Source organism: Schistocerca nitens, chromosome 4 (genome assembly GCF_023898315.1).
Source record: "Schistocerca nitens isolate TAMUIC-IGC-003100 chromosome 4, iqSchNite1.1, whole genome shotgun sequence".
Classification (NCBI taxonomy): Eukaryota; Metazoa; Arthropoda; class Insecta; order Orthoptera; family Acrididae; genus Schistocerca; species Schistocerca nitens.
Genome location: NC_064617.1, coordinates 674534002 through 674552582, shown reverse-complemented (window position 1 = coordinate 674552582; position 18581 = coordinate 674534002). Strand labels below are relative to the sequence as shown.

The 18581-nt window shown below is 41.4% G+C and overlaps 1 protein-coding gene across 1 annotated transcript in view; it reads right to left on the bottom strand.

Moving 5' to 3' along the window:
- LOC126251790 (nucleoprotein TPR-like) overlaps positions 1-18581 on the bottom strand; it is a 419454-nt gene that overhangs the window by 376058 nt on the left and 24815 nt on the right. Inside the window, exons 2-3 of the mRNA XM_049952417.1 lie at positions 6497-6659; positions 5793-6014 (exon numbers count right to left, since the gene is read on the bottom strand). Of these exons, the coding sequence (XP_049808374.1) occupies positions 5793-6014; positions 6497-6659 (385 nt within the window). The remainder of the gene's footprint in view (positions 1-5792; positions 6015-6496; positions 6660-18581) is intronic.

Here is an 18581-nt window from a genome sequence, read left to right as displayed (position 1 = left end):
GCACTTGACAAAAACTGTAAAAATAACTCACGAATAACTGAAGGCATCAGGATCTCTAGTATTAGAAAGAGGAAACTGCACATGCAAGCAAAGAACAATCATGATGCACAGTTTGTCAGCTATGTAAACAAATACAAAAGAATATTTGGTAGAGTAGTTAAACAGGCAAAACAAATGGCAAAGAGCAAATACATATCAGATGCCACAAATAAATCAAATGCTGTATGGCAAATTGCCTGGAGTGAAATAGGTGCAGAAAAAAAAAAGTTTTAATCATAAATTAGAAACAGATAGGGGAATGATTACAAACTCCAGACATATTTGCGAAGAATTCAACAACTATTTCATAAATTCTAACAAAATTGACAAACTCCCTCCTCCACACGTTAAGTCCCAATATAATGCAGCACAGATGAGTAGAATTTAAATTCACTCATGTATCCTACTATGAGGTGGCTAAGATTATAAAATCCCTAAAAATTCTCACATCTGTGGGCTGGGATGAAGTCCCAACAAAAATAATTGAGGCAGGATGTGATAATATTGCACCCCAACTCTGTCACATAATAAATCATTTGATGAGGGCTGCTTTCCAGATAGGTTGCAGTATGCAGAAGTTCGACCAGTCCACAAAAATGGCAGACAAGAGGAGATAGGAAATTTTCACCTAGTATCAATAATACCAATGATTTCTAAAATATTTGAGCGAGTAGTGTGTAAAAACTAGAAAAATATAACAAAATACCTAACATTATTCTTAATAATCAGTATGGATTTAGGAAGGGCCAAAGCACCGTGCATGCTATTAATGAACTAATCACTAAAATAAGCAAATGCCTCGATAACAAGGAGAGTGTACCCGGCATCTTCTATGACCTCAGTAAGGCATTTGATATGGTAAACCATAACTTCTTATGGCTTCCATGAAAAATCTTTAAATTGATTCCAAGTTGTGTCTCAAAAATAGGAAACAGAGGGTAGTTATACAACTTAAGGGCGAGAAAGCTTGCTTCAGTTGGAAGGAACAACAAGCAGGTGTACCCAAGGGGTCCATACTAGGCCCATTACTATTTCTATATTATGTAAATGACAAGCCAGGTAAGGTAACTTCAGGTACGATTCTGTATGCAGATGACTCAACAGCAGAAATCTGCTGTAAAAACACTGAAGAATTAGCACAGAAAACAAAACAGACTCTTCAAGAACTAGAAAATCGGATAAATAATAATGCTATGAAACTAAACTTAACAAAAACACCAATTGTACACTTCAGGACTAAACAAACTGTTGAATATGTAACACAGTTAAGTTATGAAGGCAGAGAACTGTTAAATGCAGAATCTGTCAAATTTCTGGGCGTGACCATAAACAAAAACTTGTCATGGACTGATCATGTGGATTGCTTACTGAAGCAGTTAAATAGTTTTGTTTACGCAACGAGGGTTCTGAATAATGTAACTGACTTAGCTGTTAGGAAACTTGTGTATCAGGCATATTTTATATCAGTTTTAAGATATGGCATAATCGTTTGGGGAGTTGAAAAAGGAAGCCTCCTCAGAGTGTTCAAGCTACAGAAAAAAAGTATCGGAGCTATGATTGGAACAAACAACAGACAATCATGCAAACCTTTATTTGCAAGCCTTGACTTACTGACAATTCCTTCCGTGTTTATATATGAAACACTTCTCTTTGAGTTAAAAAACTCACATCGTTTTGAGGGAAATTCATTTACACGTACTTACGAAACAAGGCATAAACAGGATTACATGTTACCTTGCCACAGACTAACATTATTTGAAAACACTCCATATTACATGGCTTTGAAGCTTAGAGCTTAGCAATAAAATCCGTTCAAAGCTGAAAGACTGCACGCTAGAATCCACCAATACAAACATTGAAAAATATTTAAAAAGCAAATGTTACTACAGTGTGGATGATTTTATAAACAAGGAAGACAAGTAGGAGATATTACATGTGTTTTGTTTTCCTTTTTTTGTTTTTTACATTCTATGTGTTTGCATATGTTCCCTTTTAATGGAGGTATATGTTCTTTTTATGTGGTCCATGCTTAATAAATTATGTATCATGTGAACTATGTGTCTAAATATCTAGATGCAAACATACATACTACTTTTATGGAAGTATGTGGTCTTTGAAGTATGTCCATATCTATAAACTACAGAAACAAACATGAAAAATACTTTAAAAGAATGATTTCAAGCCACTGTGCAAATTTTAAGAAAAAGGAAGAAATCTACATGTAATTATCTTTTTATGTTGTAATGTACTTCTGGGAGCATCCATATGCGTTATTTTAATGTATTTTGTTTTAGGTATACTTGGGTAGGCACAGAATTATTCATTAACGAGTCACCAATGTTTCAATCACATGATTGTATATAACATGTCATGTGACAATTAGGATTCTACTCTATTCTACGGACACTGGCAAATATCTATAAATAATTGATATTAATATAAATATCTAAAAACAAAGATGATGTGACTTACCAAACGAAAGCGCTGGCACGTCGATAGACACACAAATAAACACAAACATACACACAAAATTCAAGCTTTCGCAACAAACTGTTGCCTCATTAGGAAAGAGGGAAGGAGAGGGAAAGACGAAAGGATGTGGGTTTTAAGGGAGAGGGTAAGGAGTCATTCCAATGCTGGGAGCGGAAAGACTTACCTTAGGGGGAAAAAAGGACGGGTATACACTCGCGCACACACACACATATCCATCCACACATATACACACACAAGCAGACATCTCACAAGCAGAAATATGTCTGCTTGTGAGATGTCTGCTTGTGTGTGTATATGTGTGGATGGATATGTGTGTGTGTGCGCGAGTGTATACCCGTCCTTTTTTCCCCCTAAGGTAAGTCTTTCCGCTCCCGGGATTGGAATGACTCCTTACACTCTCCCTTAAAACCCACATCCTTTCGTCTTTCCCTCTCCTTCCCTCTTTCCTGATGAGGCAACAGTTTGTTGCGAAAGCTTGAATTTTGTGTGTATGTTTGTGTTTGTTTGTGTGTCTATTGACGTGCCAGCGCTTTCGTTTGGTAAGTCACATCATCTTTCTTTTTAGATATTTTTTTCCCACGTGGAATGTTTCCCTCTATTACATTGATATTAATATAAGATAGGCATGAAGGATGGCTATGTTGAGGCATACTAAAAAAAGAAGACAACACTGTTCGCTGTTTGACAATGATGAAACAAAATGGAAAGAAGAACTCCAGAGACATAAAAATTTAACATTTAGTACAAAAAACATTTTAATTGATGATATAAATTAACAGTTAAAAACAAATATGTGGATTAAGGATAATGATCACAGAATAATGTTGATTTTTGAGTGAGGTATTCCAAAAATCGGTAGAAAATTCATTCCATTTCTGTATTTCACTCTAGTTGAATGACTGACTAATAAGAAAAATTGGTAAGGGAAAAAGGTAGGAAGAGGGAGAGTTTTCACAGAAGAACAATCAGAGCACCAATTCAGAATTATTAAAGTAAGTAGAGTTTGGTGTCATCAGTGCATAAAAGGTCTCAGCATCCAGACGTGAGTGAGTGCGCAACTTGCGCTTGTGTGAATGTGCCTTTTGGCCAAAAGTCCAACTGTATAGTAATCTTTTTGTTGTGCCTGTCTGTGATTCAACAACTCCTCTATATGGAGAGTACCAATGAACATTCATCCACAAATAGCTTATGAAACAGGATCCACAGCTTCACTCGGCCAGTTGTTGCAGTAGCCTTCATTACAGCCGTTGCTGCCATGTCATCAAACAGTGTTGCAGGAAACTCCAATTGTCACGGTTTACGTTACCAACAGAGCTAAGACACTGACATAGTCTGCAACGGCAGAGCGAGACTGGAACTACTATTATATTAGTTACTATTCATTCTAGCATTCACAATAGAGTTTCATGCTATGGAAAAAAGATATTTATCTAATTTATGCTAGGAACATTTCATTAAACCTAAAAATAATGAAATTTATCACTACAACTGCCAAATGGTAGAAATACACACATCAAAAAAAGTTTTGTATCACCTCGGTTCCTAGGGTTCTGGGCCCTGTACAGAAAATTTGAATAGAGATCAACATAAAGATCATTTCTGCCCTTTTTATTGCATATGAAAACCACACATTGGATGTTGTACCACCATACAGCAAGACCTTCAGAGGTGGTGGTCCAGATTGCCATACATACTGTCCACAAGTTCATCAAGGCACTGTTGGTCCAGATTGTCCTCAACAGCAATTCGGCATAGATCCCTCAGAGTGACTGGTGGGTCATGTCGTCCATAAAAAGCCCTTTTCAATCTATCCCAGACATGTTCGATAGGGTTCTTGTCTGGAGAACATGCTAGCCACTCTAGTTGAGAGATGTCGTTATCCTGAAGGAAGTCATTCACAAGATGTGCACATGGGGGTGCGAACTGTCGTCCATGAAGACAAATGCCTCGCCAATATGCTGCCGATTTGGTTGCACTATCGGTAGGAGGATGGCATTCACGTATCATACAGTCATTACGGCGCCTCCCATGACCACCAGCGGCGTATGTCGGCCCCACATAATACCACCCCAAAACAGCAGGGAACCTCTACCTTGCTGCACTCGCTGGACAGTGTGTCTAATGGTTCAGCATGACCGGGTTGCCACCAAACACGTCTCCAACGATTGTCTGGTTGAAGGCATATGCGACAATCATTGGTGAAGAAAACATGATGCCAATCCTGAGCAGTCCATTCGGCATGTTGTTGGGTCCATGTGTACCGCACTGCATAGTATCATAGTTGCCATGGACATCAAGAGTGAAGTTGCGCATCATGCAGACTATTGCACACAGCTTGAGTCATTACACGATGTCCTGAGGCTGCACGAAAATCATTAATCAACATGGTGGCATTGCTGTCAGGGTTCCTCAGAGCCATAATCCGTAAGTAGCGGTCATTCACTGCAGTAGTAGCCCTTGGGTGGCCTGAGCAAGGCAAGTCATTGACAGTTCCCATGTCTCTGTATCTCCTCCATGTCTAAACAACGTTGCTTTGGTTCACTCGAAGATGCCTGGGTGAGAGCCATTCCTGGCACAAAGTAACAATGCGGACGCGATCAAACCGCGGTATTGACCTTCTAGGCATGGTTGAACTATAGACAACATGAGCTGTGTACCTCCTTCCTGGTGGAATGACTGGAACTGATCATCTGTCAGACCCCCTCCGTCTAACAGGTGCTGCTCATGCATGGTTGTTTTCATCTTTGGGCAGGTTTAGTGACATCACTGAACAGTCAAAGGGGCTGTCTACATATCTACAGTCAACATCTATCTTCAGGAGTTCTGGGAACCAGGGTGATGTCAAACTTTTTTTGATGTGTGTACTATGTTAACTTTTTTACAACAGCAGAAATGTTTTGGAAGCATGAGAGCAAATGTTCAATCATTTAGTACAATTGGTAGAGCGCTGTAATTTCCTTAACTGTGAAGTCCAGCTAACCCCAACATTTCAAATACTGTGAGATTTGAAGAGTGCCTGCACTCTAGGTACGTCCATTTCTATTGGTATACTATACAATCATCTGAAAATGGTTTCAGAATCCAAAACTGTGCAGCACTGAAATCAAAATTAAAGGGATATCTCAATCTGTCCGATGACAGCTGGTTGGCAGAATGTACTCTCATTCGACAAATTGTGGTGGTTGTAGACCCACTTGCAACTAAAATGGTATACAAGTTTTACACTCCAACTGCTAATACTACACACTTTAGGAATGTACCTGACTTTTAAATCCACTTCTTTAGTTTTCAGGTACCCAGTTTCACGGAGTATCCTACAATTTTCTGTTGTAACAGCATCAAATTTTTGCGTAAGTGATTCAATTTCACTATGACAAACACGAATTTCACACAACCTCTGTTCCAATTCTCTTCTTGCATTATCTCTTTCCACAAGTGCTGCATCATGTCGAAGTTTGTATTCCTCAAACTGCTTCTCTAACCTGTAACAAAAATGATTTGGCAATGAAAAAGAAACTAAAATACAGAAGTTAGACAGGCTGCAATATCTACACAAGACTGTCTGATGGGTTAACAAAAGACACCATTCTATGCAGCATGCTTTAAAGTAAAAAGGGAAAGTAGCAGATATATAAGACAGGATATAGCTCAGCTGGAGATACCTTGATTGTAGTTCTAATAAAAAAGCAGTTCTACATTATAGTACCTGTAAAGTTTCAGTAGAGTTGCTCTGTTTTATTTTGATTTTGTCATGGCCTCTGTTGTTTTGGTTCCTATTATTAATATAGACAGCCACAGCTACTTAACTTTAACAGTCTTTCCAAAATGATACATTACTAAACAATGAAAACAATTTCAAGGGTAAAAATTAGAAAAAATTGTATAGAGACAAAATGTCACAGAGCAAAAAGATAAGAATAAATATGTTTCTAGGACAATATAGACAAAATCTGAGAATACATACGTTACTGTTTTTTGATGCAATGTTAAATTTTCATTCTGTGAACTTTGCAATTTCTTCTGCAAATCAGATGCTTCACACAAAGCATTACTGAGGTCTTTCTTGACAGCAAAATAATCTTCTGATTTGCATGACAAGTTGCTTTCCAAATCACTGATCTGCTGCTCTGAAAAATTAAACAAATTTTTATTCAAAATGTGAGCAACACAGATCATTCTCACTTTATAAATTAGACATTGACTCTAAGCAACAACTTTTCATTAAATCTACTTCTAATGGCTTTTATACATTTTATACATGACTAATAAAAGTTCCCAATTTCTGTTTGTTGTGTAAGAACAGTTGACATGAAGCTCTTTAACACAGTGAAAATTAATAATAAATTTTGTATTATTTCCATTAACACGTATCTGAAATGGAAAGTTCCACAAGAAAATGAATACTAAAACCAAATTACAATGCACACAAAAGTAACCAAAAAAATCCAAATAAATCATTAAGTTTTTAGTTTGATTGTACTCATCATGGTAAAAAAAAAAAAAAATATATATCAACTTTGTAATTTCAGTGTACACTGGAAGCACTTAAGCAGTGAGGAAATTTCCTGAATTCCATAGACCATAACAGAAAAAGAAAGCTTTTAATCAAGAATGGACATAAGTAAAATCTGAGACCAGATTTATGCCGCTGACAATTGTGTGGGTCTTACATAGCTTTAGTTGTCCTATGTCGAGAAAAATTCAGTAAAGTCAAATACAATAAGATGACACTGCCTTTAAATTAAAGGGCAATAATAGGTTTAAGATGAATTGGAGGAAGTTGATCTTTCATAGCTCTCAAGGTGACTAGGTCACTCTGAAATTCAAAAGAATGATTTCAGGTTTCTAACAAAGTACATGGTTTCATTTGCACACAATATTTAGAAAAGAGAGGAAGAGATCTTTTGTATGTGCTCCTAGTTCATTTATGACTGCAGTTTTGAGCACGCGATGAAGGAAAAGTAAGTTAGTCATTGAAATATTGGACACAAAACGTAATTATGAATCTGCTAAATGCCACAAAACATATAATAAATCAATCATGCCAAGAAAATGACAGAAGCTGAAGAAATGGACTAAAATTTGTGGTGCGGCCACGACTTGAGCCTGGGTCTCCTGCTTACTAGGCAGATGTGCTAGCAATTACACCACCATAGCAGTATACATAACACATCTGCATGGAGTATCCTCGTCCAATGCCCTCCTTAACACAAACTTCAATTCCACGCCTTCAGCCTATTTTCTCCTTTTCAAATTGTCAGCACTGCTGAGGCTCTCTGGTATTGGAATAGCACCCCAGTTTTGTATGTAATGGGGAAATCCTGCCTGTATCTCAGGTGTAGGGGGGGGGGGGGGGGGGCTATTACCAATGAACTTCCAAAAAAAGACACTTCACTGCAGCATCAGTCTATCTATCTTTACAACTTTCAACAGTGTACAACTATTAAAAGCATATTTCCACATGGTATTTAATCACTATTGGCCACAGAGAAAAAGCAGTTGTGAGCAGGGATAAGGACATCAAAAATCGCATTTTTGATTTATGTAAGGTTATCCTTCCAAAACCATTCTATTTTGTTGGATAAGTGACTTCCAGCATGAAAGAAATTTCCTTAAAAACAAAAGTGAATCAATGGACCCGGAAACAATTGTCCTAGAAAATGATGTAATTGTTCTGTGAATGGTTGGTGGGTGGCACCTACTGCATCCACAGTACAGTCTGTAAATTCTTGGGGCAGAAACTACGTGCCCGATTAAGACTATGCTGGATTGGAAATTGAACCCAGAACCTTACTTTTCCACAAAATACTCTTACTGCTGAGCTATTCGTGCACAGGTCACAATCCACCCTCCCAATTACCGAACTTCACAGAAGTTCCCCCACATACCATGCGGGGCCAGCACTTAAGGAAAAAAGGAGATTGTGGAGGAATGGCTTATCCACAGCCTACGGGATTGTTTCCAAAATGAATTTTTAACTTTACAGTGGAGTGAGTATTGCTTCAAAACTGTCTGGTAGATTAGAGAGATGACACAGCAGTTAGTACACAATGATGATTAGTCATCAAAAGTGAAACCAGCAAGGAAAGTGATCAAAAGAATGATATGTACTACAATCAGATACACTACTGTTACAATTTTTTTGTGAAGAAGGTATGACAGTAAAATCAGACAATGTGTCCAAATAATCCAGAATAAATACTTCACTCAGGATCCTTTTATACCCTGATGAAAGCTCATTACAAACCCAAATATACCTGTTCCAATTAACAATCCAATTATTGTATATGTGACTTCTTTTTTCCTCTCACAAGTCAGAGAAACCATCCATGGCCATCAGTCCCTGGGAACAACTGTGTGTACCTAACAAACATTCCTGAAGAAAATTCCAGAGGTAGCGTAATGTGTAGACTTCAGTAATTATTTTGAGAATATGCACCTGGCCAGATAACTTGCTGGAATTCACTTGGAGAGGATGTAAAGTTTTTTGGAAAAATATGAGTTTGCATTACTGTCTCAAAATTTTACGAGGTCTCCTGATAGTCAATGTTATATTTGACAGAAAGGAAAGAAACAAGGAAGATTATGGTTCAACTTTCCAATGATGACAAGAGCATTAGAGATGTAGGAGATTCAAATTTTAAGCACACTTGCGAGTAATAGTAAGTCACTGTTACATACGAATTGAGTATGCAATTCATCAGGATTATATGGAATCTAATCTCTAGAAGGTAAGTATCTGAAAGACTGGACAATGTATGAGAAATGATCAAAATGATGATGAATATAATATGAAGATGTGTTTTTGTGGGAGAAACAATGCCTTTCCTCAGAGCAATCATCTTGAGAAAGTGGTCCATCCAGCTGCATAAGAACTTTAAAAGACCATCTCACAATGACAACAAAGACAGCAGTTACTTATCAATATATTAATATGAATAATTAAAAATATAATTTAATGTGTGTGTGTGTGTGTGTGTGTACACATGGATTCGCACACCATTCCTCATACTTTGTAAAACTGTTATTTCAGTCATCACATAAAATATCAAATACAACGAGGATTGTATGAAATAAGTGCTAAGGTTTTCTTTCTTGGGTACATGTGAATATGCATGTGCTTGTGCACATGCATGGCTGATCCTAAATTAATGACATGAAAAACCACTTTGAGAACATGGAAAATTTGGTTAAATGTTCCTTAGACGGACATTAAAAATTACTCAAATAAAAATATGACTCTCAATATCTATTACAAGAATAGTGAACACATAGTACAAATTACAGAACTATGATTCAGATAGTTCTGGAACATTTTTAAAAAAGCAGATGAATCGACCACACTGAAAGACAACATTAAAATAAGCTATCTAGTAATTTGGGCAGGAGTCTAATAACACACAAAACTTTAAAACCTTTTCCATACCAGTCTAAATCTTATTTAAAACAGTGCATCCGGAAGAACCACAGCTCTCTTGTCATGTTATAAAATGCAACTTGTCGCTGGAGGAGGTGTTGGTGGGTCAAGGTGACCTGTTCTGAGCTATGTTAAAGCCACTTCTTTCCAAAGTTATGACTGGAGGGATGTTCGCCGCAGTGAAACTGCTGGTTTCACAAACTAAGGTTTGTTATTTCGTACCTCTAGCTACACATTCTCAAAATTTCACTTAACTCTCCTCAATGAGGTGGTAGCACCCAAGTGGACAGCACGAGGTAGAACATTATATTCCTTGCACAAGTCCCTTTCTGCCACATCAGCTTGTTCAGTTCTCTGCAGTCCCGTGTAACCCAGTACCTGGCAGAATGATACTTCCTAGCCTTTCCTTAGTAGCATGTCAAAGGTGTTTAGTCTGCTGTGTACATTTTTTTTCTGTTGGATAAATGGAATGTACAGCAGTTAGGGAACCAGAACCAACGAGAAAATAATTACATTGAATGTACCTCATCTGCTCTATCACCTTCAGGATTGCATAGTGCCCTGTGTATAAGATTGTAAATCTGCAATGAAGTCAAATCCTAAAGGCACGGTCAAGAGAAATTACTGTGCAGCTGACAGAACTGCCCTGCTTAGAACAAGCAGTATAAACAGCTGGTAAAATTTCAATGTTTATCAAAAAATGCATTAAAGCTCTTCCCCCCCCCCCCCCAAAATTAAATGTGACTGTGTACGAGAGTCCTTATCCTGCGCCTCACTACTGACCAACCTTTAGTTAGACGATCCAGGTTCACCAAACAAAAAGCTGTTCCTTTGCACTAATCCCAAAACAGTTTTGTTGCTCCTCAGAGATTTGTATCAACATGTTCCACTTACAGTTAGTGAAAAATAACAAACTGATTACTGGGAAGGACTGGAACTTACTCGCATGTCACACCATGAGGAACTTTGGCTGGATGGTCACAGGTGGTTCCTCAGGCTCTGCGTAGTGGCTAGGTACAGGGCTTGTCCTGAACGTTTCAATCACTGAATTGAGTCTATTAGTCTCCTTCCTCCACCAGCCCTTATTCTCTTCCCTACTTGCACTCCAGCCCCATACAAACCGTCTACCCCCAATGCATCTCCAAAGTCCTCTCCCCCTCCCTCCCACACAGCCACCTGATGCTGTACTTGGCAGCCCACCATCCTGGCCCCAACATGTCTCTGCACATTCCCTCACACAGCACTACAGCATTTTACCTCACCCCCGTCCTGCTATCCCTCCCTCCATCTGACACCTCTGCTGTACTCCCACTATCCACTTACCCTAGAGGAGAGACAGCTACTGGAGATGACAGTGTCCCCCCCCTCCCTCCCCCCCCCCGTGTGTGTGTGTGTGTGTGTGTGTGTGTGTGTGTGTGTGTGTGTGTGTGTGTGTGTGTGATCTGATGAAAGACTTCGGACAGCTAAAAGTAAATATCCAACATTTTGCTTTTAAATTTGCCTGCCTGCTATTCAACAGCTCCTCCTCCATATGGTAAGCAGCAGCCTATCCTACAAAAAGTTATTCTATCCTAGATTTTCTATTTTTTTAACCATCATGATGGCAACCCATAACTACAACGCATATGATAAAAAATAGTGAGACTGTCAGGGAATTTATATGTACTCCTCTTTGCTTGATGACAGACTCCTGAACTTCATACAATTAGGTGGTTTTTGCAACTGTAAAAAGCAATGACTGCACAACCACTGAATGAAACAGATTACTTGTGACACCTGTGATTCATGTAAACAAAATTATCATTGCAAGAAGAAACCTTAGTCGTGTTTGTAGTGACAACTCACAAAGCTCATTTACATTTTAACTATTTCAATGACAAACAAAACTTTCATTATTTGTTTATGGTGAAACTGTTAGTGATAGATCATAATATTACAAATTTCTGACACTGAAAATAAGGTGCTTTTTCTCTTGAATAGCACGGTTTCAGCAGTACACAGGGCTCAAATGATCAAAATATTGGCAACATTTGGTCAATGAGTAATTCCTCAACAAAAACAGTTTAATATCTGCTTTACTTAACGTTTGTCAGCATAACTTCTTTTCTGGAGCAGTACCTATTCGGGAGGGGGGGGGGGGGGGGGAGAGTACAACATGAATTAAAGTAGGAAATGTAGCCTAAATATCAGTCAAAGTTTTGACACTGATAAATGAGATAGATGAATAATGTTCTGGACAAAAAGCTACTGCCAGTTGTGAAGTGTTAAGCGTCAAAGAAGATAATTCAAATAGCCTCCATACTGAAACCCATCAGCTAGTAATAAATTTCAATGTGTAGCAGGTTTGGCAATTTGGTATTTTAAGCTCACCAGCAAAGGCTCCTTAGTGACAACTATTATCCTACCTGTTTGTTGGGAGCTACATACATGCAGAAGACATCTAAGTTCTACTGATACAACCAGTACATAGCATGACTTGTTCAAAGGGCAGAAGGATATTGAGCCTTTTGGAAAGTATACAAAATCAATATTACACTAATATTGTTACGAAATGGATTCACATTTTGCTGACTCAGCTGTTTGTGATAAATGAAAATTTCTGTTGGACTGGTACTCAAACCCGGATTTCATGCCTATTGTGAGTGGTTACCCTAATCACTTCAGCTACCTGAATATGCCTCCAGAACTGATCCAAACTTCCACATGACGCAGAGTCCACAATCCTTATGCTCACACATTCCATGATTCCGGCACAGGGAGGGACAAATATTTTATCATTATTTTTATCTGTTGAGGTCTGGATACTTTACTGATGGTTACAATGCATCTATCTTCACGCAACAATGTCCTCCAGACTCTGTGACATTGGGAAATTTGAAGTGGTCCTGGAGGCGTGCTCGGATACCCAAAGTGCTTAAGGCAATCGTTTGCGAGAAGTGGGAAATACAGGTTGAGTCCAGGTAAAGCACAAATTTTCATGTGTCGCAAACAGAAGGTGTAAATCCAGATTCGCAAAAACGGCGAATCTGCTGCACCATATTTACCACAACTGTAATCATCAGTACAGTGTATGTCACTTTAAACACATATGCACGTCAAAAGGACATTGTAATGTGAAGATAAGTACACTGCAGAAAGACAGGCATTGTAACCATCAGTATCACTAATAATGGTCAAATGAAATACTAATTGAATGATTTCTTTGTGAAACCATGCAGTTAAATCTTACTCATCTCTATAAATGCATATAGAAGTTGGGCTACAGCAGCACTCACCACTGGGCAACACTAAATAATCTTGTAACAGGAAATAATAAGCTTGTTTAAGCACAAGACTTTGGTTGGTTGGTTGTTTGGTTTGTGGGGGTTGAAGGGAGCAGACTACGAAGCCCATCGGTCCCTTTTTCCATGACCATGAAAACCCACAAGGAATAAAAACAAGCAATGGAGGTAACTAGGGACAACACAGAACAAGAAAGACATAGACAAAGACCAGAAAAGAGGAATTAAAAACACACAGAGCATTACCATGGTTGGCCGATCATGGAAACAAAAAAGGAAAATCCAACCATCAAGAGAGACACTAAAACTGCAATCTAAAACAATAGGCCAAAGGCCAGACCCAACACAAAAAAGAGACACCCCTCAGATCGAGTGGTAAGAGCCCCCTGCATGAATAAAACTCTAAACTAAGCCTGCCATTGCAGCGTCATCTGTTAAAAGTGCAGGGAGCGTATCAGTCAGTGCAAACGTCTGCCTGAATGCAGTTAAGATCGGACAAGCCAACAAGATGTGGACCACTGTCAACGCTGATCCACAGCGACATAGAGGTGGGTTCTTGCGGGGCAATAAATGACTGTGTGTCAGTCAGGTGTGGGCAATGCGAAGCCAGCAGAAAACAACCAAGTCCTTGCAAGAGGCTCGCAAGGAGGAGCGCCACACACCAGTAGTCTCCTTGATGACCCGAAGTTTGTTGGGAGAAGGCAAGGTGCACCATTCAGTACCCCCAAGCATCAAGGACTTTTTGTTGCAATACTGACTGGAGATCAAATTCTGGAAGGCCAATCTCCAGGACCGTGACACTGATAGCCTGTTTGACCAGTGTGTCAACACTTTCATTACCCGGGATGCCGACATGACCCGGGGTCCACACAAAACCCACGGAGCAGCCGCAACGGGCAAGAGTATGGATGGACTCCTGGATAGCCATCACCAGACGAGAGCGAGGAAAACACTCAGGGAGTCACTACAGATAACAAAGGACTCACCTGAGCAGGAGCAGATATACTCTAGGGTGCGAGAGATGGCGACAAGCTCTGGAGTGAAAACACTGCAGCCATCCAGCAATGAGCATTGTTCAGATTGTTCCCCAAGAGTCGAAGCATAACCAACTCGACCAGCAACCATCGAAACGTTGGTATAGACTACGGAAGAGCCGGGAAACGTGGCAAGGAAAGAAAGTAAGAGTCGGCGGAGGGCCTCAGGAGGGACTGAGTCTTTCGAGCCTTGTGCCAAATCCAGCTGAAGGCATGGGCGGGGCACACACCACAGGGGTATATGTATATGGGCCCGGAAAAGAGGTGGGAGAGGGAAAGACTCAAGCCCAGAGAGAAGAGACCAAACGTGAACCGTAATCGGACACCCCGACCGGGGCCGCTGTGTGGGAAGATGGACGACCGAGGTGGGGAACAAAACAGTAATTTGGATGCCTGAACAAGCTACAAACAAGTGCAGCATAAGCGGCCAGGAGTCTTGGTGCTGGATCTGCAATGGAGGGACACCAGCCTCCAAAAGTAAGCTGTTTACAGGGCTTGTGCGGAATGTTCCAGCTGCGAGTCGGATAACGCAGTGAAGTATGGGGTCAAGCAACCACAACACGGAAGGCGATGCCGAACTGTAAGACATAATCAAGATGGGACTGAATCAACGCCTGATACAGTCGGAGAAGGGTAGACCGATCGGCACCCCAGCTAGTGTGACTGAAGCAACATAGAGCATTAAGATGCCGCCAGCATGTTTGTTTAAGCTGCCGAATATAAGTGTGCCAAGTTAACCAGGCATCAAAAAGCAATCCCAAAAACAGATGTATCTCCACCACAGCAAGAGGTTCACCATCAAGATAAAGCCATGGCTCAGGGTGAAAAGTGTGATGCTGGCAGAAATGCATGACTCAAGTCTTGGCGGCCAAAAAGTGGAAGCCACACGATATGGCCCAAGACTGCGCCTTGCGGATAGCACCCTGCACCTGCCATTCAGCAATTGCAATGCCAGTGGAGCTATGGTACAGGCAAAATCATCAGCTACAAAGAAGCCAATATGGATGTTCCAACAACTGCAGCTAGCCCATTGATAGCAACTAAAAAGAGGCAGACACTCAAGAAACAGCCTTGCGGGACCCCATTCTCCTGGACTCGGGAGGAACTATGGGAGGGACCAATTTGCACACGGAAGGAATGAAGCAACAGAAAATTTTGAATAAAAATGTCGCCATGTTGTATCATATGCCTTCCACACATCAAAAAAGCTGGCAACCAGATACTGACGGTGGGCAAATGCCGTACAGATGGCAGACTCCAGGTAGACCAGATCATCGGCGGCAGAGCGGCCCTTACAGAACCCACCCTGAGATGGAGCCAGAAGACCCCGAGACTGAAGTAGCCAACTCAATCTCCGGCTCACCATACGTTCAAGCAACTTGCACAGAATGTTGGTGAGGCTAATGGGGTAGTAGCTGTACACCTCCAGTGTGTTCTTGCCAGGATTCAATACTGGTACGACAATGCATTCCCGCCACTGAGACGGGAACTCACCCTCAACCCAGATACGGTTGAATAGGTCTAGGAGTTGTCACTGGCAGTCCACCAAGAGGTGTTTGAGCATCTGACAGTGGATGCGATCTAGCCCGGGAGCCGTATCAGCGCAAGCAGCTAGGGCACTTTGGAATTCCCACTCACTGAATTGAGCATTGTACGATTCAGCATGGCGTGTATGGAATGAAAGGCTCTGACGTTTCAATCGCTCTTTCAGGAAGCGGAAGGCCAGCAGGTAATTCGCAGAAGTAGAACTCTGAGCATAATGCTCTGCTAAGAGGTCTGCAATTGTGTCTAATTCAGTACAGACTGTTCCATTCAGGGAAAGACCAGGGATGCTGACAGGGGTATGATATCCATAGAGTCGCCTAATCTTGGCCCAAACCTGCAATGGAGAGGTACAGATACCAATGGTAAAGACATACCTTTCCCAGCACTCCTGCTTCCGTTGGCGAATAAGGCGTCAGGCTCGGGCATGGAGCCGCTTAAAGTAAGGAGGAGTTCCAGTGTTGGGTGCCACTTACGATGTGGGAGGGCCCGCCTGCGATCTCTAATCGCCTCAGCGATCTCTGGTGACCACCAAGGCACAGTCCTCTGCCGAGGGGACCCGGAAGAACAGGGAATTGCAGATCCTGCTACAGAAAGGATGCCGGTGGTTATCATTTGAACCACCATATCAATGGCATCATGAGAATGAGGCTCAATAGTGGCAATGGAGGTGAATGAGTCCCAGTCAGCCATTCAGCCATATTAAAAGCCCATCTAAGGAGGTGTCCAGAAGAGGGATGCTGTGGCAGTGACAGAAAGATCGGAAAGTGATCTCTACCGCACAAGTCGATATGCACATTGGACAAATGGTAGAAGGCCAGGGCTGCAGACCGAAAGGTCGGTGGCCGAGTACGTACCATGCACCACACTGAAATGTGTGGAGGCACCATTATTTAAAAGAGAAAGGTCGAGCTGTGCCAACACGCTCAACGACAGTGCCTCGGTCTGTTGCCACCAATCCACCCCACAAAGGGTTATGGACATTAAAGTCACCCAGTAACAGAAAAGGTGGCGGCAGTTGGGCTATCAGCGCAGCCAATACATGCTGTGGGATACCACCATCCAGTGGAAGACAGATACAGCAGACAGTAACAGCCTGAGGCGTCCACACCCGAACAGCGACAGCCTCTGAAGGTAAAGAGAGTTAAGAACGTAGATGCAGATTCCACCAGATATCCTCGCATAAGCTGCTCCACCAGATATCCTTGCATAAGCTGCCCGATTCTTATAACAACTCCGATAGCCACGGAGAGCAGGGGTCCGCGTCGCCAGAAACCAAGTTTCCTGAAGAGCAATGCAGAAGAAAGGGTGAAGGCTGATAAGTTGTAGGAGCTCAGCAAGGTGGTGGAAGAAACCGATGCAATTCCGCTGGTGAATAACACTGTCCGCAGCCAAAAATGGCATGAAGGGACCAAGGAGGCAGATTACGCCACTGGGTCTCCTGCTGCCACTGACTGAGTACCTGTGAGATTGACATCCATTGCGTCTGAGAGTCAAGCAATATCTAGGTCCTCAGCGGACGCCAAAATCTCCACCTTATCCTCAGATGCAGCTCATAGGGTGCAGTGGTCTGGGTGCCACTGCAAGGTCTGGATTCTTGGGTGCCTTCTTTTTTGGTTTCTCTCACTGTTCCTTCAATGGTTCTGGCTGGGAGGGCTTCACTGGGTTAGTCTACATCTACATTTATACTCCGCAAGCCACCCAATGGTGTGTGGCGGAGGGCACTTTACGTGCCACTGTCATTACCTCCCTTTCCTGTTCCAGTCACGTATGGTTCTCGGAAAGAACGACTGCCGGAAAGCCTCCTTGTGCACTCAAATCTCTCGCTAATTTTACATTCATGATCTCCTCGGGAGGTATAAGTAGGGGGAAGCAATATATTCGATACCTCATCCAGATACGCACCCTCTCGAAACCTGGACAGCAAGCTACACCGTGATGCAGAGCGCCTCTCTTGCAGAGTCTGCCACTTGAGTTTTCTAACCATCTCCATGACGCTATCATGCATACCAAATAACGAAACGCACCCCTCTTCTTTGGATCTTCTTTATCTCCTCTGTCACCCCAACCTGGTACGGATCCCACACTGATGAGCAATACTCAAGTATAGGTCGAACTAATGTTTTGTAAGGCACCTCCTTTGTTGATGGACTACATTTTCTACAGACTCTCCCAATGAATCTCAACCTGGCACCCGCCTTACCAACAATTAATTTTATATTATCATTCCACATAAAATCGTTCCGCACGCATACTCCCAGATATTTTACAGAAGCAACTGCTACCAGTGTTTGTTCCACTATCATATAATCATACAATAAAGGATCCTTCTTTCTATGTATTTGCAATACATTACATATGTCTATGTTAAGGGTCAGTTGCCACTCCCTGCACCAAGTGCCTATCCGCTGCAGATCTTCCTGCATTTCGCTGCAATTTTCTAATGCTGCAACTTCTCTGTATACTACAGCATCATCCGCGAAAAGCTGCATGGAACTTCCGACACTATCTACTAGGTCATTTATATATATATATTGTGAAAAGCAACGGTCCCATAACACTCCCCTGTGGCACGCCAGAGGTTACTTTAACGTCTGTAGTCGTCTCTCCATTGAAAACAACATGCTATGTTCTGTTTGCTAAAAACTCTTCAATCCAGCCACACAGCTGGTCTGATATTCCGTAGGCTCTTACTTTGTTTATTAGGCGACAGTGCAGAACTGTATCGAATGCCTTCCGGAAGTCAAGGAAAATGGCATCTACCTGGGAGCCTGT